Source organism: Citrus sinensis, chromosome 7, assembly GCF_022201045.2.
Source record: "Citrus sinensis cultivar Valencia sweet orange chromosome 7, DVS_A1.0, whole genome shotgun sequence".
In the NCBI taxonomy this organism is placed as follows: domain Eukaryota; kingdom Viridiplantae; phylum Streptophyta; class Magnoliopsida; order Sapindales; family Rutaceae; genus Citrus; species Citrus sinensis.
The window spans coordinates 2,594,549-2,618,795 of record NC_068562.1 but is presented as its reverse complement, the minus strand read 5'-3'; the positions used below and the strand labels follow the sequence as shown (position 1 = coordinate 2,618,795).

Here is a 24,247-nt window from a genome sequence, read left to right as displayed (position 1 = left end):
CCACGATACGATGAAAATAAAATAAAATGAAATCATCTTGTTATAGAATAAAACAAAAATAAAATAAAATCAATATACAGACAACTTGAATTTATGCCAAAATTTTAAATTAAAAAATTATGCAATTAATTTATCGAGGACAATTTTGTCATATCACACAAAAAATATTTCATGTTGATGGATGTTTACTATTTGTAAAATAAGTTAAATTGGTTTGGAGCAATATAGACTTTTTATTATAAAATAACTTAAATTATTAGCGTATAGAGGTTAATTGTATCGTTTTTGAATTTGGAGGGCGTAAGCGTCACAACATACTTTCATTTGCATGTGAGTGTTTCTAACTAATATTTGAGAGATGAATCAATAATTTTCCGGATAATTTTAGGAGCATTCCGTAAGTTTTTTGGGCTTTGGAGTTCATTTCAGATGGGGCTCGGTATAATTTCAGACTCTTGGGTGGAATTTTTGTGTAGGCTAAGACCCAATATTTATTGAAATAGAGTAGTGTAGTGACCCTCTTTTTGTCTCTCCAGCCCCTTTTCATTAATTTTATCTTTTATTCCATATTTTTTAGCAAAGTAAAATTACCGTAATGGACAGAGAAATGAAAGATGGGCCAAATGAACTTCTCAGAACTAAGAACACTTTGAAAAAAAAAAAAAAAAAAAAAGATCGAAACTAGGAAATTTTATTTAATTGCAATTCTCTTTACCGTAAAAATTAACCGATAAAATTTTATATCCAAAATTGATTAATTAATTTTTTCTTGCCAACTGTTATTTGACTTTGCAAGACATTGAATTATTTCAAGCGATATTTATAGGTTACGCAAGCGGAAAGTGTTCTTAAATTTATGTTCAAAATTCTGGTTATTTTTTCAAGTCAAGGATAATCGTTCCCAACTGACAAATAGAAGAATGATTGTGATTTCAACGTGACAGAGTTTGGTATTCAAAGCAACGACGAACTCTTGAGAATCGATCGCTCTCTTCTAAGTGATTTTGGTGTGTGTTTACTCAACTAATACTGCAAACGAATACTCATTTAATTTAGAAAACTATTTTTAAATTGATCTCTTTAAACTAAGCCAAACTTTTTTGTAAACAAAAATAAATAAATAAATAAATAAGATATTTGACTGCAAGAATTTTGTTTTTGGTTTTGGAAACTAATTTATAAATGGAGGCTCAAGAGAGAAAAAAAGGACGGATTTAAATATTGTAGAAACATCGCATCTCATTCTACAACAGCATTAAAAAAAATGATTGGGGTGAGAGAGGCTCGAACTCTCGACCTCAGGATAACTCAAGATGCTATGAGACCTACGCGCTAGCCAACTGCGCCACCACCCCTTTATGGCGGTAGAGGTGACCTTTTTGGATTAGTACCATGTACGGAATTTTTGGTACCTGAAATTTTATGATAAATATTGAATAAAAATAATGATGAGAAGAAGAAAATTATCTGATATCTTTTGGGAGTGAAGTATCTTACATTATGATGCCAGACAACAATAAATATGTCGTATTATCCTTCGCCAGAGGCCGAAACTAATGAACTCGATAGGAATGAATATGTACTCATTAAATAAGAAATTACTAATTTTCCTCTTAAAATTTTAAAAATATTAGAAAATTTTGAAATATACCACTTTTGTACTCGAAATTTCTAAAAATAAAATTTTTAGATAGTATCATTAATTTTGTTAGGAATTTTTATGAAATTCTCTTTACGAAAAGGCAATTTGTTCTTGTCCTGAAATTTAAGATTATGATGTGGAACATTTTTCAGTAAGGATTAAATAAAGTAAATTATATTGCATTCAGACATATAGTATATCATTTAAAAGCTCTCAATGAGAGTAATGAAATTCATAACAAATATTTTTAAATATTTGCAATTATCAATTTTAGTGTTAAAAATTTAGATCTATCTAAGTACGTTATTTGAATATTAACTTTTATATAAAATAAAGTATACAGAGATTTTTTTCCATGATTTAGATAAAATCTTATATCTATAGGACCATATTCAAAGATTAAGCAATTCACTATGTGATGGAAGGTCAAAATCTATTGGATCTTACACAATTTCAAACTCGCTTCTATCATTGTTACCATTTTAGTTTCATCAACTTAATCAACCTTACTTAAAGAGCATTACTCATTTTTAATTGTGTTTGTTGCTTCTTTAAGATCATAGATATACAACAAACTATCCATTAATCTTAAAAACATTGTAGTGATCATAAACAAATGTATGTTGAAAGACGAGTTGAAGAAGACACGATAAATAACAAATCTTCAAGTTGGTGCTTTTTCTCCTCTTGCGATACATAGAAATACGCAAAGTGTCTCAGCTTCTATGTCTTATGCATCTACCTTTAAGCTTTACGACAAACCCTAGAATAGGAATGGACTTGCTTCCAAAAGATTTTGATATTCCATAAATATGAGATATTAATGTTCACAAAGTTACTGTCTTGATTAAACTCTTTGACATGGAATCTCAACTTTTACGCCATTTGCCTACTTTACTTCCAAAAAAATATGTGAGAGATTCAGAAGATCCAAACTAATAAAGACCCACGGCTAAATACTATCTCATAAAATAGAAAAATAATGATTACATGCCCCAGTAATATTATTATTTTCTAAATAGTTGGCGGTCGGTTCTAATACACATAAATTTTATTATTATTATTATTATTATTGTTGTTGTTGTTGTTGTTATTGTTGTTGTTGTTGTTGTTGTTGTTGTTGTTGTTGTTAAAGAACTGAATAAAGAACAAAAAAGAGACCAACAAACATTTCAAACATAGGTCATTGAGTTATGATAAATTATTGTATTATTTTATTAAGAAATCTCCATGGAGACGAGAGACATTATTGAAGGTGACAAAGAACAAGAAAGCCATCTAGTCCAGGAACATAGTTGTTGTTTTTTTTAAGGGAGAATTTCAATTTGTCCCTATTGAAATATTATATACCACTTCTTCCTCTACAGTCTTCATAATAATCAATAACCCCATGACAACATAGTTTTATAATATTAGTTTATTTTTAATTATATTCATATTAATTATATGAATTAAATAAATCTTATTAATGAATAAAAAATTAATAAAATGATATTTTTCTTATACTTTTATTAATTTTTAAATATTTCTTATAATAAATATATGTTTTATATTTTTAAGTTAATTATCAAACAAATGGCCCATTTAGCCTTGTTTTTCTTTAAATATTGGGTGCCAATAGGTTATTGGCTATTATGAAAAATATAGGGGGTAAACGGTATATATTGATTTCAGTATGAGAGAAATAGACAATCTCCCTTTATTAATTGCAAACAAATCTTCTCTCTATCTATGTGAATGAGATTTAAACTCAAGACCTCTTGAACTCTTGTTCTGAATCTAAGAATTTTTATTGAATAAATTATCTGACCCCCACAATTATTGTATAACAAATATTGTATTTTTTTTTATGGGGAATATTAATATCAGTGGTAATTTGCATTTTTTTCCTTGTTCTAATTTAATCTTTGGATGATAAAATTCAATGATAAAAAAGAAAAAATTGAAAAGACGAATTAAAGTAACACGAAAGAAAAACAAAAGGGAGAAATTGAGGGGCATATTACCCTCAACAAATTGGATAAGGATTTTCTCTTTATTATTATTATTTTAACTTCTAGTCTCTCCTAATTAAATGAGCGGCTAAGATTGATTCTTATATTTTAATGTTGATAATCAAGATAGCTTTCACTTTATTTATAAATAAGCCACTTTTTTAATTAGATTTGAAAAACAAAGAGAAAGTATAGAAGAAAAAACAAGTAGAGGTCCCGACATGTTTTTCTCAAAATGAGGAGTCCAATAACGCTAGTTATAAAATATTCTAACTAGGTAGTTTTTACTTTTTATATATATCTTTAGTGAGGAGATCCAGTGAGGATATCAATAAAATTTAAAAAAAAAAAAACTTATTTTAATAGATTAGAAATTATTTTTTTTGTCTATTTATATACAAAAATGTGTGTTTTTTTTATTTTTTATTGACATCCTTATTAGTGAATGTACATATATAGATATATATATGTATATGTATATGAATGTGTGTATGTGTATCTATGTGTACGTGTATATGTATATGTGTACGTGTATATGTATATGTGTGTGTGTGTGTGTGTGTGTGTGTGTGTGTGTGTGTGTTATATAAAATGAGAGTCCATAGTTGAATTCAACGAGGAGTGGCCGGGCCATGGAATCTCAATCCCTTTCAGGACAAATCTGTATAAATAAACAAGATTACTGAACTTTCTTGAAGATCGAAAAGACTCTATCATAATAGCTCAAGTTCCGAAGTTGGTAAGGGTATCCTTCAAAGTTCAAATCCTGTAATTAGTTCTATATATCTTGTTCTGTAATTAGTTATATATTTCTTGTTCTCTGATCTAAAGCCATGGAGAGCTCAAGCTCAAAGCCACATGCAGTACTACTAGCAAGTCCCGGCGTGGGCCACGTCATTCCCGTCTTAGAGCTCGGTAAACGCCTTGTCACTCTCTACAACTTCGACGTAACAATCTTTGTTGTTGCCTCTCAAACATCAGCCGCAGAATCAAAAATCCTCCAGTCAGCCATGAGTTCAAAGCTTTGCCACGTCATCGAAATCCCAGCACCAGATATCTCCGGCCTCGTTGACCCAGACGCTGCAGTGGTTACAATAATTTCAGTAATCATGCGCGAAATAAAGCCAGCTTTCCGCTCTGCAATATCTGCTCTGAAGACTACCCCGACTGCTCTGATCGTGGACCTCTTTGGAACTGAATCTTTGGCGATTGCTGAAGAGCTTCAGATTCCTAAATACGTGTACGTGGGCACCAATGCTTGGTGTGTTGCACTCTTTGTTTATGCTCCAACTCTAGATAAGACAGTGCAAGGACAGTATGTTGTTCAAAACGAGTCGTTTAACATCCCGGGTTGCAGGCCCCTTCGACCTGAAGACGTGGTTGACCCGATGTTGGACCGGACTAATCAACAATACTTTGAATATGTGCGCATTGGTGAGGAAATCCCATTGAGTGATGGGATTTTGGTTAACACGTGGGAGGATTTGCAGCCAACAGCACTGACAGCACTAAGAGATGATAAATCTTTGGGCCGAATCACCAAGGTTCCGATTTATACGGTTGGCCCGATAATTAGGCGGCTAGGACCGGCGGGTTCATGGAACGAGTTGTTTGATTGGCTAGACAAGCAACCAAGTGAGTCAGTGCTTTACGTATCATTTGGGAGCGGAGGCACGCTGACGTATGAGCAAATAACTGAGCTAGCTTGGGGCTTGGAGTTGAGCCAGCAGAGATTTATTTGGGTGGTGCGCCTGCCTACTGAGACAACAGGAGACGGCTCGTTTTTCACTGCAGGGAGCGGGGCCGGTGATGATGATTTATCAAGCTTGTTGCCTGATGGGTTCTTAAGCAGGACCCTCGACATTGGAGTGGTGGTTCCACAGTGGGCTCCGCAAATAGACATTTTGACCCATCCATCAGTTGGAGGGTTTCTATCACATTGCGGGTGGAATTCAACGCTAGAAAGCATAACAAATGGCGTGCCAATGATCGTCTGGCCGCTCTATTCGGAGCAGAGAATGAATGCTACAATTCTCACGGAGGAGCTGGGCGTGGCTATTCGTTCGAAGGTTTTGCCATCCAAGGGAGTTGTGGGAAGGGAAGAAATAAAGACGATGGTGAGAAGAATATTGGTGGACGAAGAAGGATATGAGATTAGGGCCAAAGTAAAAGAGCTGCAACGTAGTGCACAGAAAGCATGGACTCGTGAGAGTGGTTCCTCTTATAGTTCATTGGCTCGGCTGGCTAAGGAGTGCGGGATGATGACCAAACGCAACGCCAACGATTAATAAATTATCGATTAAATATATATATATTTGCACAGTTTGTATTTTCATCGGTGTGGCACTCGTAGTCCGTCCCTTCGTGTAACCATTATTGTGTGATGGCCTTTCACTGTTTCACTGTGTATTTCGTGCTTTGCTTACTTTGTCTCATCTTGTTTTGTTGGTTTGTAATATTCTTTTTTAAATGCAACGTCTAGAATATCAAACTCACGGCGATGTGGTGGGTTCAGAGTCAAAATTTTATGATTCACAATAAATTTATGAAAAAAATCAATCACACAAAAGTCCAAAGAGAAATGTTTACATCACCATTGAAGTCGTCTCCATGTGTTCATCTTTTTTCATTCCGTCTCATAAAGTTGAAATGCCAATCTGATTGTTTCCATTTTGATTGTTTGTATATATCCAGTGGCGGGCTAGTGACGGCCTCAGCTCCGGGGGGCCCATCCACTCCCAGCCAAGACACACGCGCGCACACCAATTAAAGTCGCCTCCCATGTGTTCTATCTTTTTTCCATCCCGTCACATAAAGTTGAAATGCCAATCTTTAATTGATAACGATAAGCGGTTCTTGAAAACTACAATTGCTCCCGTTTCAATCGTTTATAATTTTATAATTTATATATTCAGCGGCGGTCTGGTGAAGGCCTCAGCTCCGTAGGGCCCATTCACTCCCGGCCTAACATATATATAGGAACCTAGTGGGGGCCTTAGTTCTGGGGTGGCCCATCCACTCCCAGCCAACACACACATATATAAGGAGATTACTCTCCAACTAAAATTAGTATAAACCATTTATTCTTTTATAATTTTCATAATAGCTAATAACATTTCTAACACCAAATATTTAAAAGAAAAGAGGAGTAAATAAGTAATTTAACTTGAAAATATAAAATATATACTTATTATAAAAAATTATTTAAAAATTAACATAAATTATAAAAATATCATATTATTAATTTTTTATTCACTCCGAAATATATATTTTCTTATTTTTAGTACTTCAATTTTTTTAATTTTAATTTCTATTAATATAATTTATTTAATTTATAATAAATTTAGATAAAAGTGTATTTAAAAATAAAGATAATACTGTAAATTATGTTACCAAGAGGTTTATTAATTATTATGAAAACTATAGGGGTAAGCGGTATATATTGATTTTAGTATAGGAAATTGACAATCTCCCCACACATGCAAATACATACATACATATATAGAGTCGGTGCAGACACACATTAACAATCCTACATAAACATAATTTTAGGAGACGGACACTTCAGGTTTATGAGTAAATGAGGGTGATAACAATAACAAATTATGAACAGGCGTTTCGTGGGCATTAACAATGCTATTTTTCCAGTGATAGGACGATAGTTACGAAAGATGAATGATGATGGATTCTTGTTTCCATTCAATGGATTTATACAATAAGAAAAAAATAATGTACAAGTTATAGAATTAATTTGATATTATATATGCTTGATAACTACATTCTTTGGATTTACGTTCGTGTCTAGATCATATGATGTCCCTATTTAATTAACATGTCCCGGTCACCGCCCGCCATCAGTTTAGAAAAGAGGATCCCATAAAATTATTTATGTAATAATCAAAACAATCAGTAAGAACAGGTATGATTTATGAAATAAAATTTGACCCACCTGTTAAAGATAAAACTCCTAGCTGCAGGTTCCCAAAAAAACAGTTTTGCGAAAGCTTAAATCGCATAGGCTTGCCTTGATTTTGACCTCGCTTTCAAGATAACTAGAGTTAGGGTTAGTTTCAGATTATTTTGAATAATAAATAAACTGTTTTTGGTTGTGTTGACGAAATAAATTATTAAACAAAAATAATAGCTAAGTGTACAGTAAATTATTACTTTGAGTTTCAAAAGTAGAAAGTATTTATTTTTTAATGATTTTGAAAGTTTTTTTTAAAAATAAGATTAATGAATTACATAGAGAGATATAATTTTTTCAACAAAATTCAGCATACAAACTTTTTGTGCTATGACCAATGTGTCAATACACTATTAATTGAATAAAATATAAAATTTAATATAATTAATGAAGTGAAGCATGTAATTAATTTAATATGTCTTTGTTTTATTTTTTTTTTCTTTATTAATAAGCACCTCCTTTGAGAGGTCTACTTATTCAAAAAAATACGAAGTGGGCCATGTAAAAATCATTCAAGAGTTAATAAAACATTAATTTGTAAAATAAAAATTTGTACAAAGAGTTAATATATTCTTTAATGATACTGGATATTATTGCTGCAAAAGATAGATTCATTGGAAAAAAGTGCCAAAAAAAAGAAAAGAGGCTTCAATTTCAGAAGATGGCCATACCTACAGGGGTAACGTATCCCGAACATTGTTTTCTTTTTTAGTGAAACTGCTGTTAGATTTGAGGGTTTTGAATATGAAGGCCAATAAGTGGACATGTGGGCATATGTGTGAACCAGCCAAACCGGTTAATAGCAGGTAAACAAATAAAATAAAAGTATTAATTGATGGAGCATTTTTTTAATTAGAAACGAGTTAACAACTTGGATCTTATCGGGAGCTGTTCACTGTGTGGTGTTAAATAAATTTATAAAATTGAATTCTTTGTGCACAGTCATCGCGGATTTGTGCATTGATAGTCATAGTCGCATCCTTAGAAGATGTAGCAACTCTTGCTCATAGAAATCTTTATCCCTTTGCTATAAAGGATAGAGATAGTCCTTAAATAAGTTCTTATGGCAAAAAATTGGTATCAATTGTTTTTCTTTTTAATTTGAGGATTGTTTTGGCATTTTAAAATTTATGTATGGTAAAATTTGACTTTTAAGATTTATTAATTTAATGTTTTGAGTAAAATAGTGTTTGAAAGAATACTTTGGAGTGCAATTATGAATAGCCCTGCCGCACCTGATAGTAAATGTGGCATGCTTGAGATCTGTAATGTCTCGATTAGTGAACAATGTAATATAGTCGGTTTTTTTTTATTACATGAAACTATTGCTCAAACTACAACTCATATTACATGAGACTATAACTGATATTTACAAATCAGATTATTACTGGGACCAACTTACATCAATGCTAATGGAGCGCTGCCCAGATTTTAACCCTCACAAATATTCGAAGGATATCTACTCCTCATACTTGGATAACGGAAAAGACTGCCTTCACTCAAATTTAATTGAGGAAGGAAATACCCCCACAATGCATTTGTGGGGTTCGAACTGCTACCCTCCAACTTGGAGGGCAGCAGCTCTGACCACTCGACCAAAGGCCGAGTGGCTAATGGAATATAGTCGGTTAAGTGAGTAAACTAGCGTCAATTTCATCTTATTTATGTTTAGTCAATTGTTTGAATATTATTGTTCTGGTTTGATATTTATTGAAGAATAAAGACTTAGGTAACCTTTACTTTTTAGTCTAAAATCTGAATGATCTGAATATAAATAAGTTAATAACATATTTATTTTTTTTAATATTTGAATCTAAGTAATATCTTGTTTGTTTTTATTAAAAAATTAAATATTTTTTTTGAGATTTACGTCTTTATAAATTAAAACAAAAAAAGATATTAATTTATTAGTTCAGAAAATAAATGTATTTAGAGGTACTTTTTTGCTATAATATTTACTTTTCATTTAATCTTTTCTCATTCAGATAAAAGTTATAAAAATTTACTTTATCTATTCAAATATAAATATTTGAAAATCATACTTAAGTTATATAGAACAAATTAATAAATAAATTTAAAAAATTAAAATTAATAAAATTTTAAAATTCAGACGATTGACAAGCAAACCCTTAATGTAGTCTTTTATTTAGTCTTAAATTTTATCCTTACAATAATTAGTCCGGGACTTGTTCTCTCCGTTTTGTTTAAAACAATATTAATTACTACGCCATTAGATGGCTAAATTGGTCAGAAGTTTTTCGTAATATATGCTATTGGTCTCTCAAACGAAAACTTTTGTTAAGCAATTAAAGAAGTATTTGCCTTGACATTGTCTCGGCCATATATATAATAGATTCCTTTTCTTAAATCGATCTATTACTTCGCCGGTTACTTCCAGATTATTTTTTTGACAAAAAAAATTTGCGCATCGAACTTAAATCTTGTTGAAGTAAATCTTTGAAGAAACAGATCTCTTTCAACCTTTTTAATTGTTTTAGGAAATTTTTCATTTAGTTCTCTTACCATTTAATCTAAATTTTCACAAATAAAATTACTAAAAAAAACTTTGAGGAAGAGAGAGAAACAAAAAAAAAAAGAATATATAATAAAGGAAAGAGGAGAAATCCGAAATATATTAGAGGTTATACAACTAATCAATACATGTATGATATATGTAATTAAATTTAATATAACCACCATTTGTATGGTGGTTTTTTAAAAATAAATACACACATATTATAATATTATTTATTTATTGTATGATTAATATAATATTTCTAATATATTATAAAATTTCTTAAGAAAGAGAGAGGTAAAAATTAATTATACGTGGGTCCTTAATTTTATTAATTACATTTAAAAACACAATAACTCATATCTTAAAGTTGATCGTCAGATGAGAAGAAGAAGAAGAAGAAGAAGAAAGGGGTTTCAGAACCTATTCAACCCACGAGTTCTATCATCAGTCATGACCAATTCCTTGTTTTATAGGGTAATTTTTACCAAATTTTAATAGAGAAACTAAAACGTCTCCGTTGTCTTTAAATCATGCCAGCAGAGTTTTAACCGATTTGTGACGTGCGAAAGATATGACTTGTATATTTAATTATATGGGGACTCTGTCAAGCCACTGCTGTTGGTTTTTTTTTTTTTCCCTTCTTTTCTCTTTCTCTATCTCCAAATGGTCGTTTCGTTTCTCTCAAGCGACCAAAGGAGACCGGGACCTTAAGTTACGATAAATAGGAACTTAATCAATAATTTTTTTTCTTCTATATTTTACCAATAACAGTCAAATATGGAGAACCCAGACCATAGTTTTCTTTCAGTTAATATCTTCTAGTTGTTAGACTCTAACGCCCTGTTGGGAGTATCGGTAAACTTTTATAATTAGAAATTTAGGTACTCAGGATAAATTATACAGTTGCCTCCACCATGAGCAGCCCCAATCTTCAATATAATTTCACTTTTTTACTGCATTAGTGTCTCTTTTTGTTGGGTGCTTACTTTTGGTCTAAAATTTTAAAATTTCTCCGGCCGACTTGCATTAGCATTTGTAATAATATATAGTTTTTTTTTTTTTTCAAACGGATGTGACAATATATAGTTGATGGGGGTAATAACTACTTTTAATATCTTGGTATGTATGAGTTTCATTAAATTTTCAGTCAGCTAGCTCCTCATTATCTATTATAAATAACTGCAGTCCCTAATACAATGTCATGATATTTATAAATGAAAGAATTGGAGAACAAGAAAATTTGAAACTGCTCTTTTATCTACCAGCAACAACTATTAGAATATGACAATTATCATTAGTTGACTTTCATTGGAGTTTAGCACAGATTGAATTCTTAATAAGGCGGCTGACAAAATATTTGTTTATTAAACGATCGACTGGCCTCCCTCAATTGGGGACGCGGGCATTTATTTAAATTCTTTTAATCAAGATTGGATTAACCAATATTATGCAAGTATCCAGAGAAGAGGCACCGATGATTTTATTTATTTATTTATTTATTTTTCGATAAGCTTCTTTGGATGGTTGAGAAACTAATTTCTTATTTTTTTAATCATAATCCCCTACATTTGTTTCTAATCCTAATTAGTTAAATTCTTTAATTAGTATTCTCTCGATTAGTTGGCTAAAAATTGTGAATAAAGGACAGCTCCAATCTCTCAAGTTCAAGGACCAATGGAAAAGACGATTGCCTAGCTAGCTCGCAAGAAATAACAGGCCTAAAAAGGTTTCACAAGGTCAAATTACATAGACTGAAAAAAGAAAATTGTTATACTAATATTATTTTTAGCATCCTGAATCACATTTCCCTATTTTTTAAGGACCAACCTCTGGGTGCTTTGTCACTGACTTTCGTATTTTAATAATATAATTTGCTTCTTCCATGAGTTTCCGTCGTATTAAATGTATAACTGTTCTGATCAACAAATTCAAATTATTGTCTAGAAACACTCTGGCGGAATCGGATGTTTCCGTAATCTTATTTTTGACTTTCATTATAAAATACGAGATTTAAAATAATTAAAATATCAATGACGCCAAGGAGGCGCCCGTAACTGTTAATCGATTGGGAGGAATCTCTCATTAATTAAATTGTGTACATTATTTATATATTGAGTGTATGTATTATCAACTAATGTAATCATGTTTATATATGAAATACGACAGCTAGCTGCTAAGTTATATTAACTATAATTTACAACTGATTTAAAATTATTTTCTAAATTGTTTGAACGACAACAGCTTAATTAGAGCTATAAAGAAATTATTTTTGTGTTGTTGTATGTTATCACTAATGTTATGATTTTGATTGATTGTACATTCACTCAGTATAGCTCAGGCTCTCTCTATCAAAGGTTGACATTATTGCCTACTTGCCTAAAGTGATCTCACTTCAGCTGTTCAACATAAATTTTCGATGAATATCTTCCTTTTTCAAAATTATCTCTCATAAGGCACCATAATCAAATTGTTCAAATTGTCCAAGGTTTGAGTTTATTTTTTTGTATGAAATCTACATGTGTTTGAATTTAGCCGAAATTTAAATAGATTTGAATGGAAATGTTTAAATAGTATGTATGTTTTTCTTTTTTAATATCTGATTAAAAAAATTAAAAAATTAGTAGTTTGACATAATATCCTTTGAAGTGGTACATATATTTGCTCTTCATAATATATAAATTTAACAAGTTAATTAGTTTGATAGTATTATTTTTATTTCTTTATTTAATTTTGTAATAAAAGATGTAATTATATTATCAACTTTCATTATAAAGTCAACATCGTTGTTTTAGTTTTAATTCATTACAATAAACATAATCTGATTTTTTTTAACATTTTGGTTTAGTTAATGTTACCACGTGAATAAAAATTTAAAGCACTTAAGAAAAATAAATTCAAGGATAATAAAAAAAATCATGAATTATTAAGGGTATTCTTGAGATTTGAGATTTAAAATTAAAATTTCCATTTAGATTTCATACTTCAAATAAAAGTGGACTTTTCCTACTTTTTCTATTCAAATAAAATTGTTTGACAATAAGTAATAGGTTAAGGAAACAAACAAATCTAAAATAAGTAAATGTTTGAAAAAAAAGAGAGGATAAATTCAGACTTTATAATTAAAAACAAACAGCACCTAAATTTTGATTTTCTTTATAAAGGTTTTGCTATTATCCAAAAAAAATTATTAAACACAGATTTCTTAATCTAAAAGTTAATTTATTTACACAAGTAATTAACATTCCTTCTAAATTAAACATTATAATTAATTAAAAGTCATTGCTTATTGCGTGTTATTCTTTGCATATTAAGGTTGCAAACTTTTTCTTTTATGTATAAAAGATAGGAGGGAAGGTAAAGCTGAAAATTAATTTTTAAGCCTCCTACCATAAAAAAGATAGGAGGGAGGGTAAAGCTCAAAATTAATTTTTAAGCCTCCTACCATAAAAAAGATAGGAGGGAGGGTAAAGCTCAAAATTAATTTTTAAGCCTCCTACCTTTTGAGTGATCGGTTAAATAAAAATTTATTTAAAATTACTCAAACAAGCCAGTGAGGACAACTAAGGTTATAAACTTCCTATCGACAATTCGTATCAAATAAATAAATCCTTTTTTATTTACTTTTACTGTTAAAATTTTCGCCGTAAGATTTTATTACCTTTTCAGCCGGCCCTAAATAAAAGCCATAAAATTCCAACTATAAAAACTACAGAAGTTTGGTTTGGCTTGTTTTGTTTTTTAAATGTCTAATGAACAATACAGCGTTCACTCTATACAGTACAAGTGATGAGCCGCGACATCTTAGACTTTCCCTATAAATACCTTGCCTAAGTTTCTGCATCTAAAACGAGGCCATTCCAAATTAACCCTTCTTCCAAACTGTACTACTGCATCTTCTGAAAGTAATAATTTCGAGTTAGCTAGCTAGCTGTTGCATTACATAATCCAATGCAAACCACAAAAACTCACGTAGCCCTACTGGCTAGCCCTGGCATGGGGCATCTCATCCCAGTCCTCGAGCTAGGCAAACGCTTTGCCACTCAGAATGACTTCCAAGTCACAATCTTTGTCGTGGCAACTGATACTTCTACTGTTCAGTCCCAGCTACGCAACTTACCAAACCCTCATCTGTTTAACATCGTCTCACTTCCGCCCGTTGACATCTCCGCCCTCCTTGACGCCGATGCATCAATAGTTATCAAAATTATCTTCATGATGCGTGAGTCCTTACCAGCCCTACGGTCTTCAATCTCCACATTGAAGCCTCGTCCAACAGCTCTGTTCGCTGACTTGTTTGGAACAGAAGCCTTTCAAATCGCTGATGAGTTCGAAATGTTGAAGTACGTGTACATTGCTTCTAATGCATGGTTTCTTGCAGCGACAATATATTTTCCGACCATCGACAAGAGGCTGCAAGAAGAGCACTATGGCCGGAAACAGCCGCTGATGATTCCAGGTTGCAGATCGGTTCGGTTTCAGGACACCCTTGATGCATTTACGGACCCCAAGGATCAGTTGTTTGACGAGTACTTACGTATAGGGCTTGAGATGGTAACAGCTGATGGAATTTTGGTCAACACATGGGAGGATTTGGAACCCACAACACTTGCTTCCCTGAGAGATGGAATCAGCAAGCTACTGCCCATTTATCCAATTGGTCCGATGGTTAGAACAATGGGATCATCGCATATGTCGGAGAATTCAAGCCTATTGGAATGGCTGGACATGCAACCTACTGAATCAGTAATTTACGTGTCCTTTGGTAGTGGTGGCACCCTCTCAGCCAATCAAATGATCGAGGTGGCGTGGGGACTGGAGCTAAGTCAACAGAGATTTATTTGGGTGGTACGCCCTCCCATGGACAATGATGTGTCCGGATCTTTTTTCAAAGTAGGGGATGGATCATCCGATGGCACGCCAGATTACTTGCCAGATGGGTTCTTGACACGTAATGCAAAAATGGGATTGGTGGTCCCAGACTGGGCCCCACAAGCGGAGATTCTGGGTCATGCGTCAGTTGGGGGATTTTTATCTCATTGCGGGTGGAATTCAACTCTCGAGAGCATCGTCAATGGGGTACCACTGATCGTATGGCCACTGTATGCCGAGCAAAAAATGAACGCTACCATGCTAGCAGAGGAGCTAGGGGTGGCCGTCCGACCAAATGAGATGCCAACAGAAAATTTAGTGAAGAGGGAGGAGATAGAGATGATGGTGAGAAGGATCTTGGTGGACAAAGAAGGGCAAGCACTAAGAAGTAGAGTCAAGGAACTAAAACACAGCGCAAAAAAGGCTTCTACCAAGGGTGGTTCCTCATACAATGCACTGTCGCAAGTTGCAAAACAATGCGAGATGAGCTTGCAAGGCTTAATGGCCAAGGTCATGGGTGCATGAATAATCAAAATAATTATTAATGTTGCTTATTGTTGTGCTAGCTATTATACATACACGCTGTTCTGTTTGAGCTTCCCATTATCACTCCAGGGCTTGTGTTTCTATTCAATTAGGATGTATGTATGAAATTAATGAAATACAAAATGTATTATCTATATTCATCTTATTTCTTCAGACGAAAACTGTTTATTTTTCTCAGTAGATAATCACGAGTCAGCAGAGCTGATAGCCAAATGGTTGTGCAAAACCGACGTTATTTAAAAGAGAAAAAAAAAAGGGGGGGAAATAGACATATTTTTTTTTATTAATTAAATATAAACATACGTTAGCACCACCAATACACTATATTAATTACAATAATTTTACTATAAACGATTCCTTCCTTTATATAATTAACAGAAACTTGACGAATATGGCTACATACAATGTAAAAACGGAAGCACAGATAATTTATACTTGCGGATATTGCAAATAATTTCTGACAAATTGTGCAGTTAATTAATTATTTTAATATCTTCATGTGGTCAATGTAGAACAAATTACATATAGTAATTAAATACTAAATTCAGCTTCTAAACAAAAGTGGCCGGTACTGGTGGTGGACGGGTATATTATTACATAAATCAGTAAGTTATCAGGGAAAGTCCATCGAAAATTAATAACTGTAAGATACAATTATAGGTAGGACCATCGACATCATGTTGATGGTTGGGTTCAAAGACGTCTGCTTAATTGAAGGGTCGGGTTATATTATCAATTTGACTTTGAATTTTACTTTTCTTTTTGAATCTGTAGTCTTTATTTATTTATTTATTTATTATTATTTTGGAATTACCGTAGTCTTAAATTTAATCGTTTTATTGTCCAGGGTGGAGCCAACTGCTGATTGAATGTGTGATTCTTAACATCAACCTCGATGCAGGAACTGCTTGCAAAACTTGTAGCGAATGCAACAATTTTGATGCCCTACATAATTCCTAAGCTAAAGAACTTTGGTAATTTTATTAATAACCTAATTAAATGCCAGATTCGTGCTTCTTTCTAACACTTGGTGTACGGGCTCCACTTTCTTAACTACATAGGAAGAGAAGTATTTTCCAGCTCATCTAGTAGTACCCTAATATTTGAAGAAATTGGCTCTACCTCAATAAGTTCATGTCAGCTACGTTGGACCACAACTTTCTGCTGTTCCTATTCATTACTCTAATTAATAACAATATTTTCTAGTTTTTTTTCTAACAATTATTTTTTATTCTTCAATCCAATCTAATATGCACCTTTCTCCTTGATACGTGCTCCATTTAATTCTAAAGTAAAGGGTTTGAATTTTCCTAATGACGGAGAGAGTTTATTTCTTAAGAGTGGACTTATCTTTGTTGAGTTTTAATTGAATATTTCTATGAACTTACATGTATATTATATTATATATAATATATAAAAAAAATTAATGGGGTGCATTCAGATGTTTGAGAGGTGCACTTTGGTCAGACAAGTGGTAGAGCATGTTTGAGATTGTCCTAAAAATGTTTGGTTAATATTTTAAGAATTAAATTATTTAGAAACCTATTTCTTCAAAACCTAGTAAACAACTATCAAGTAAAAAGTGGTTGCAACCAACTTTAAAAAATGTAATTACAAATTGTCAAAGAACCAAGTTTAAGTTTTTTTTTTTATTACAAAAATAAATAAGATATCACTTATATTCAGATATAAAAAAGAAAAAAAATAAAAACAAACATGTCATTTAGATTTTCGTATTCAAACTTATTAAGACTTTAGAAAAATTCAGATTCATTCAGATTTCAAACAAAAAAATAAATGCTACCTTACATGTAGAATATAAAATTGGTTATCAATATTAGTTGTAAAATAAAACATAAATTATGTAAGTATAATATAAAACTTGTAAATGAAAGTTTAAACAAGTAAATTACCTAGGAGTGGTAAATTTTTGTATCAGTGGTAAATAAAATAAAAGCTTACCGATATAATATAAAACTTATAAAACAATTTTAAATGCAAAATAAAAATATAAATTAGGCAAATGAAACATAAGACTTGTAAATGAAAGATAAAACAAGTAAACTAATGTAAGAGTTATTGTAAAAAAAAAAAAAAAACCTACAAATGGAAAGTAAAAAACTCATTATAGTTATATCAGCAAGTACCTTCAATAAATTTGCTTTTATATCAACAAGTATCTTGTGCTTTCAGATTTAGACCATCACAACAATAATTTATCATAAACTAGTTTTTGAGATTGGAAAATTCTATAATATCATGATTAAAATTACGATATCGATGTGTGTGTGTTAAATTTTTGACATAATAACTTTTAAAAATTTTAATTTTTTAACATCATCCAAAATTAATGGATCAAATGATTAAATGCTGAATTTATTTTTACTAGTAATAAGATTAAAAATTACTTGGCACACAACATATTATTATTTATTTTCTCTTCACTTTCCTCCTATTTTATCTCTATAATTAATACGATTTCGTTCTCTCCATTTCTCTTTCGTTAAATAATTCTTCTTTACATGGTCACCATATTTTCCTCTACTAAATCTTCATCCGTAAGTGATGCTAGTACTTTGTGCCTTCTTTTTCCAATCATCTTTGTGGTTCTTGATCTCGTTGTGTTATTGCTTTTATTTTGACATTAGTAATTAACGATATAAATTGCAAGATTCTAACTTTTTATTATATGGTTTATTTTGTTATTGAGCAGTAAAAGAATCAAACGGATAAATTATTTCGTCTTCCTTTTCCAACACCTTTAACTAGCTTCGATCGATGACTTCTACGATATTATGTTACACGCTTCCTCCGCATAACACGTAACCCGATTTGAATGTTCCAAGTTCTGTGGCTGTCAAGCTTTCGTTGGTTTTCTCTGATTAAAAGAAAAAAAAATCAACACAGGGTGTTTGACTAAAGATGTTCGTTTCATAACTTCAAATATGGACAGGTTTAAAATCAATTTTGTATTAAACCTTTTCATATTACTTTATATTTAGATCCTTGACAAGTTTCATTTTAAGCGGGCGTGTTCATAATATTAGTGCTTCTTAAATTTTTTTGTGAGCTCATGACATTTGTATTTCACTAAAAAGCTAATAAATTGTAAGAGTCATTTAACAATAGATGAAAAATGAGAGAATAAATCATATTAATTATCGAGAGAAAATAAGAGGAAAGAGAAGAAGAAATACATAATAATATGTCATGGAGCTATTAATTTTAATTTTTTATCAATAAAAATAAAAATTAGTATTTAATTTTGTCTACTGATTTGAGTGGTATTGAAAGGTTAAGATTTTGTATATATTATTGTCTTCAAAAAAAGGCTCCCAATATTGATATATAACGTAAATGTTGTGTTATGTTAATATAGGAAACATGAGAGATACTACACCCATTAATATGGGTATGATACATGCAATTAAATTTTAAATAATCATAGTTAAATGTTGATTTTTCAAAGTAAACGCTGGCAAGTCATAAAATTATATTATTTGATTATTCTAGAATGTCTCGCAAAGTGGATTCTATGCAGTGCGAGTCGTGTTGTGTGGGGTGGAAAATATGAATGTCAAGTCAACATCCCTTGAATCTTCCCATGAGCAGATGAGATAGCACAATTACGTCAGTATTCTTGACTAACTGTTCGACTTTGATCTTTCGGTCGTCTGCGAGCTTCATTTTTTTTTTGTAGCAACTCTGCATCAATTATCAAACTGTCTACTTGACTGATTCAGACTAGTTTTTTTTTTCCTGAACCGGGAGATGGTCTTGAATGGACCTTAATTGTGAAAGATATCTTTAAGCCTATACCGCAATTCAGACTAATTTTTGGTGATATCGGGTCGGTCCGTAAGGGGTAAAGTACTAATTAAAGTGGTGACTCAATACGAGAATGAGACTTGAACCCTTGATCTCTCTTAAAGAATGAGAGTGCCGAATCACTCATACCAATAAACTTTGGTTATCCAAACTAGTTATTAACCATTGCAACTTAGTTATTGTCTCCATCCCAACATTAAATTGAGTCAATATTGGTTTACAGAAACATTTAAAGCTTTTTGTTTTTTTTCGTTTTTTTAATATCAACTTGCTTAAGATAGAAGTGAAGGCGTAATCAACGTATAGCGTATAATAGCTACGATTGTCTGTACAAGTACAACAAGTTTGCCTATAAATATATCGTAGCAAATGTTTTGGCTGCACACATATATCATTTTACAACAATAATATTGCCCATACATGTCTCCCAGCTCAGAGTTAGAAACTAGCGTCAAATTAAAATTACCCTCTTATTTTCTCTTTCTTTCCAATTTATTAAGTGCCTCACCATGGAAATCACGAAACCACGTGTAGCTCTACTTGCAAGCCCGGGCATGGGCCACCTTATTCCTGTACTCGAGCTTGGGAAACGCCTGGTTATTCAAAACAACCACCATGCTACCATCTTTGTGGTGGCTAATGATACTTCAAGTGAACAATTATCCAAACTTGTCAACTCACCAGATTACGATATCCTCGACATCGTATTACTCCCTTGTATTGACATCTCCGGCATAGTCGGCACCGATGCCTCATTAGTTACACAAATTGCGGTTATGATGCATGAGTCCATACCAGCCCTTCGATCAACAATCTCTGCGATGAAATACCGTCCGACGGCTCTGATAGTTGACTTGTTTGGAACTGAAGCTATGGCTGTTGCTGATGAGTTTGAGATGTTAAAGTACATGTTCATTGCTTCTAATGCGTGGTTTGTTGCTGTCACAATATATGCTCCAGCTCTTGATAAAAAGGTGTTACAAGAGGAACATGTTAACCAGAAAAAGCCTCTCAAAATTCCGGGTTGCTCAGCGGTGCGATTCGAGGATACCCTTGAAGCCTTTTTGGATCCATATGGTCCAATGTATGATGGGTTCTTACAAGTCGGAATGGACATGTCAAAGGCTGATGGAATTCTGGTGAATACTTGGGAGGATTTAGAGTCCAAAACACTTGCAGCCCTGAGAGACTTTAACATGTTGAGACGCGTGGCTAAGGCACCTGTTTATCCAGTTGGTCCGTTGGCAAGATCGGTTGCATCATCGCCGGTTTCTGGAAGCCACGTAGTACTGGATTGGTTAGACAAGCAACCTCATGAATCTGTGATTTACGTGTCATTTGGAAGTGGTGGAACGCTATCATCCAAACAAACAATGGAGCTTGCATGGGGTTTGGAGCAAAGCAAGCAAAGATTCATTTGGGTGGTACGCCCTCCCTTGGATCATGATGTATTTGATTCTTATCTCACGGCTGGGAGCGGCGCCCTTAATACTGCTGAAGGCGCCTTGGATTACCATTACTTGCCGGAAGGGTTTCTGATTCGGACCCGAGATGTTGGGCTGGTGGTTCCCATGTGGGCTCCCCAACCGGAGATCTTGGCACATCCATCTGTCGGGGGATTTTTAACGCATTGTGGATGGAACTCGACGATGGAGAGCATAGTCAACGGGGTGCCAATGATCGTTTGGCCACTCTATGCAGAGCAAAAAATGAATGCTACTATGCTGACGGAGGAGCTTGGAGTGGCCATTAGATCTAAGGAGGTACCATCGGAGAAGAGTGTAGTGGGAAGAGGAGAGATAGAGATGATGGTGTGGAGAATCGTGGCGGAGAAACAAGGACATGCAATTAGAAATAGAGTCAAGGAGCTAAAACACAGTGCTCAAAAAGCTTTGATTAATGGCGGTTCCTCATATAATTCACTGTCCAAAATTGCCCATGAGTGCGAGAATAGCCTTCAATTCACGCAAGAGAAAGCTGAAGGTGCTTGATAAGCGGTGCATTGTGCTATCCAAGTTCCAGAGATTCTAGAATATTTCCATATTATTTTACTCACTTAATATATCTATGACTTATATGTATACGAATTAAATACGATTATCAATTACATTTACTCACTTAATACATACATATGTACACGAATTAAATATAACTATCAATTATATAATAATTTTCATAATAAATATATACATATAATATATATATAATAAATATAATACAATAAAAATACTCTAAAATCTCAGCCCACGTAGATCAATCCCACCTATTTTTTTAGCGGAAGTACTTATTGTATTCCTTCCTTTTTCCTATTTGGCTGTGACTATAAAAATTTGAGCATTGACGAACACATATTATGACTCTTCAAATGTGATGCATGCCATTGAATGAGGTCACGGGTGATTTAAATCCTCTCCTTCTCATATAAAAGATAACGGCACATGTCATTTAATTAAATTGATAGGCAAGATTGAGTTTGCTTTAACTTTTCTTATTTAACTTAAAAATATATCGTCTTGGCTCATAACAACTAAAATTCTAAGCTAACGTATAACGGACGGAGTATATATATATATATATATATATAACTATTCAAACATTCATGATTTCGCAAATAAAGTTCTCAAATTTTGGAAGAATTTGTAAGTTAACAATAATCACTCATCAATTGGCAAATTGAATTGAATCAAAACGATTGATCGGATCTGGTGCTTCCTAACAACCAGTTATACTAAACATCAATTAATCCATCGAATAACTCTTGCACTTACATTATGCCGAACACTTTCAAGTTGCCTATGCTGACTTTTTCCAATTTAACATAGAAGCTTGACAAGAAATCAGCCGCCACCATCATGCTTGTAGGATTCAATATTTTTCATTTGATCAAATTTATGACAAATCAATTAAGTGTAAAAAAAAGTTGGCAGGCAAGAGCGTTGGGCACTCTTGACATGGTAGAGAAAGCGAGAAAAATAAATAAATAAAAAGAAACGATTTTTGGGAGTTAACGTCCGTTTATTAAAATTTAAGTTTAGAGTTTTAGTTATACTCAAATTGATTCGTTTTTAATATTTAGTCAGGAAGGTAAGAGTAAACTCAATCCTATCCACTGATTTAATTAAATGACATGTGTCAATATCTTCTATAAATCTTAGGAAAGATTAGATTAGGAGAAGAAATTCTAGAATACATATGAGGTACCATGTTAACCATACAACAAACAAATAATGTCATGACATGTGTGCATTTATTTTAAAAAACCATCATGCAAGTAGTAGTTGTATTAAATTCAACTATACATATCATTCATACATCAATTGATTGTAATACATCTAAGATATTCTAAAATTTTTCTATTAGGAGAGGATGTGAATCCATTTTCTCAATATTAAAAGGAATTCATATTTAGTTCTAGTATTTGGGTCAATTATTCATTAAGTTAAGAAAATAGTCAAATTTTTATTTTTTTTCATTATTTTCATAGTTGTTTGTCTAATTTGAGACTAAAATAGTATTTTTGTCTCATATAAATTAAAATTTAAATAAATCTAGCATGCAAAAGGTAAAAATAAGAAAAGGGTTAAAAAGATTTTAGTAGACAGTAATATATATAATAGAGACTTTTTAAGACATGGTTTACCTAATGGTTAGAAGCACTTATTTAATCTCATGAGCTCTTATCATAATTTTTGTTATTGTTTAGTTATTTTTTTAGTATAATTTTTGAAGATTAAATGAGATATTTTGCCTCTAATAGAACAAACTCAAATGTTAAGTTTTCGAGAGAATAGATTGATTTTTTTTTAAATGTTGAAATATATAAAATATCATTTACTTATTTGACAACCAAACAACTAAATTTTTTTAAATAAAACTTTTGCTTGTAAAAACTGTACTAACATAAACTCTATTTAAATAAATTTTACTGAAAAAATTATACCAAAGAGAGGCTTAAAAAATCCAAAGACTAAACTATTGGCCCAAGCGCTGTGACCTAAAGAGTATTCATGCATAATTAAAATTTAATTGACTTCTTCAAGATATTATGTCCCCTGTCCTGTTTCGAGCTACAATCATGTTATTTTATTGAAAAGGTCAAACAAAAAATTTTCAGTGAGCGACCAACAAACCCCTAATTGAATTGGGCAGCATCTTTTCTGTTTAATCCTAAGATAGGGGTTTATTATTATCTTGTTTATATTAGACTTCTATTAGGCCTTAATTGTAACTTGCTTCTATTGGCTACTTTATTACAAATAATAATATGCAAAAAGAAATTCGAGTGAGTGAAGAAGCAACAGTGTGATGTCGATGGCGGCGCCACCTCGGTATTGGAAAAGAAAAGACAAGAAAATAATATCTCGTCTCACAAGTCTATAACGGCTAGCCGGCGTCATACGTATAATAAAAGCCAACCGCCATTGAGTCAACGACCTAGACTGCTTGACATCTTGCCCTTCGAGAGTTGCGTTTACGCGCCCTTCTCAATCCGGCATGCTACCAATTTTTTCAATCTGTGATTTGTAAATATAAATAATTTATTAAGAGGATGCATGGAGAAAGAGGGCAAAGAAAAATATGAATACAATCTTCAACAGACGTCAAGCTGAACTCGGAATCAAGTGATAATGCCTACAAAATAAATAAAGTCAGGGTAGCCTTTGGGGTTCATTGGCGAAAATACTTTAACGTTCAAATCAGGAAAAAAAAAATGGCGAACATTTAAGAATATTGGTGTTTGTAGATAAGATTTTACGGATTAGATATCAATCCATATTCGGTCCATGATTTTGCGAATTGTAAATTTTTAATCCAATCCAATTCACAGATTAGAAAATTCAATCAAAATCTAATACATATATGTCTGCGGATCGGATGCGGAT

General features: G+C 32.3%; 3 protein-coding genes and 1 non-coding gene across 4 annotated transcripts; 3 read left to right on the top strand and 1 right to left on the bottom strand.

Annotated features, from left to right (window-relative positions):
- Nucleotides 1-1,269: 1,269 nt before the first annotated feature.
- TRNAM-CAU (transfer RNA methionine (anticodon CAU)) lies at nt 1,270-1,355 on the bottom strand. Its single transcript is given in 2 exon segments — nt 1,270-1,305; nt 1,318-1,355. It is a non-coding gene; the product is annotated as a tRNA-Met (tRNA).
- A 2,853-nt stretch (nt 1,356-4,208) lies between these two features.
- On the top strand, nt 4,209-6,229 carry LOC102631295 (anthocyanidin 3-O-glucosyltransferase 5-like). Its single transcript, XM_006466666.3, has 2 exons — nt 4,209-4,375; nt 4,468-6,229. Exon 2 carries the CDS (start codon nt 4,470-4,472, stop codon nt 5,922-5,924), a length of 1,455 nt encoding a protein of 484 aa, XP_006466729.1. The 5' UTR covers nt 4,209-4,375; nt 4,468-4,469; the 3' UTR covers nt 5,925-6,229.
- A 7,753-nt stretch (nt 6,230-13,982) lies between these two features.
- LOC102606694 (anthocyanidin 3-O-glucosyltransferase 5-like) lies at nt 13,983-15,627 on the top strand. The gene has a single exon (XM_006466667.4). The coding sequence runs from the start codon at nt 14,070-14,072 to the stop codon at nt 15,513-15,515; it is 1,446 nt and encodes a 481-aa protein (XP_006466730.1). The 5' UTR covers nt 13,983-14,069; the 3' UTR covers nt 15,516-15,627.
- A 4,109-nt stretch (nt 15,628-19,736) lies between these two features.
- On the top strand, nt 19,737-21,494 carry LOC102606992 (UDP-glycosyltransferase 72E1-like). Its single transcript, XM_006466668.4, has one exon. The coding sequence runs from the start codon at nt 19,874-19,876 to the stop codon at nt 21,353-21,355; it is 1,482 nt and encodes a 493-aa protein (XP_006466731.1). The 5' UTR covers nt 19,737-19,873; the 3' UTR covers nt 21,356-21,494.
- Nucleotides 21,495-24,247: the final 2,753 nt, after the last annotated feature.

Bases quoted from the DNA above. Each gene is read 5' to 3' on its own strand.
- LOC102606992 (XM_006466668.4), top strand. From the start codon at position 19,874: ATGGAAATCACGAAACCACGTGTAGCTCTACTTGCAAGCCCGGGCATG.
- LOC102631295 (XM_006466666.3), top strand. From the start codon at position 4,470: ATGGAGAGCTCAAGCTCAAAGCCACATGCAGTACTACTAGCAAGTCCC.
- LOC102606694 (XM_006466667.4), top strand. From the start codon at position 14,070: ATGCAAACCACAAAAACTCACGTAGCCCTACTGGCTAGCCCTGGCATG.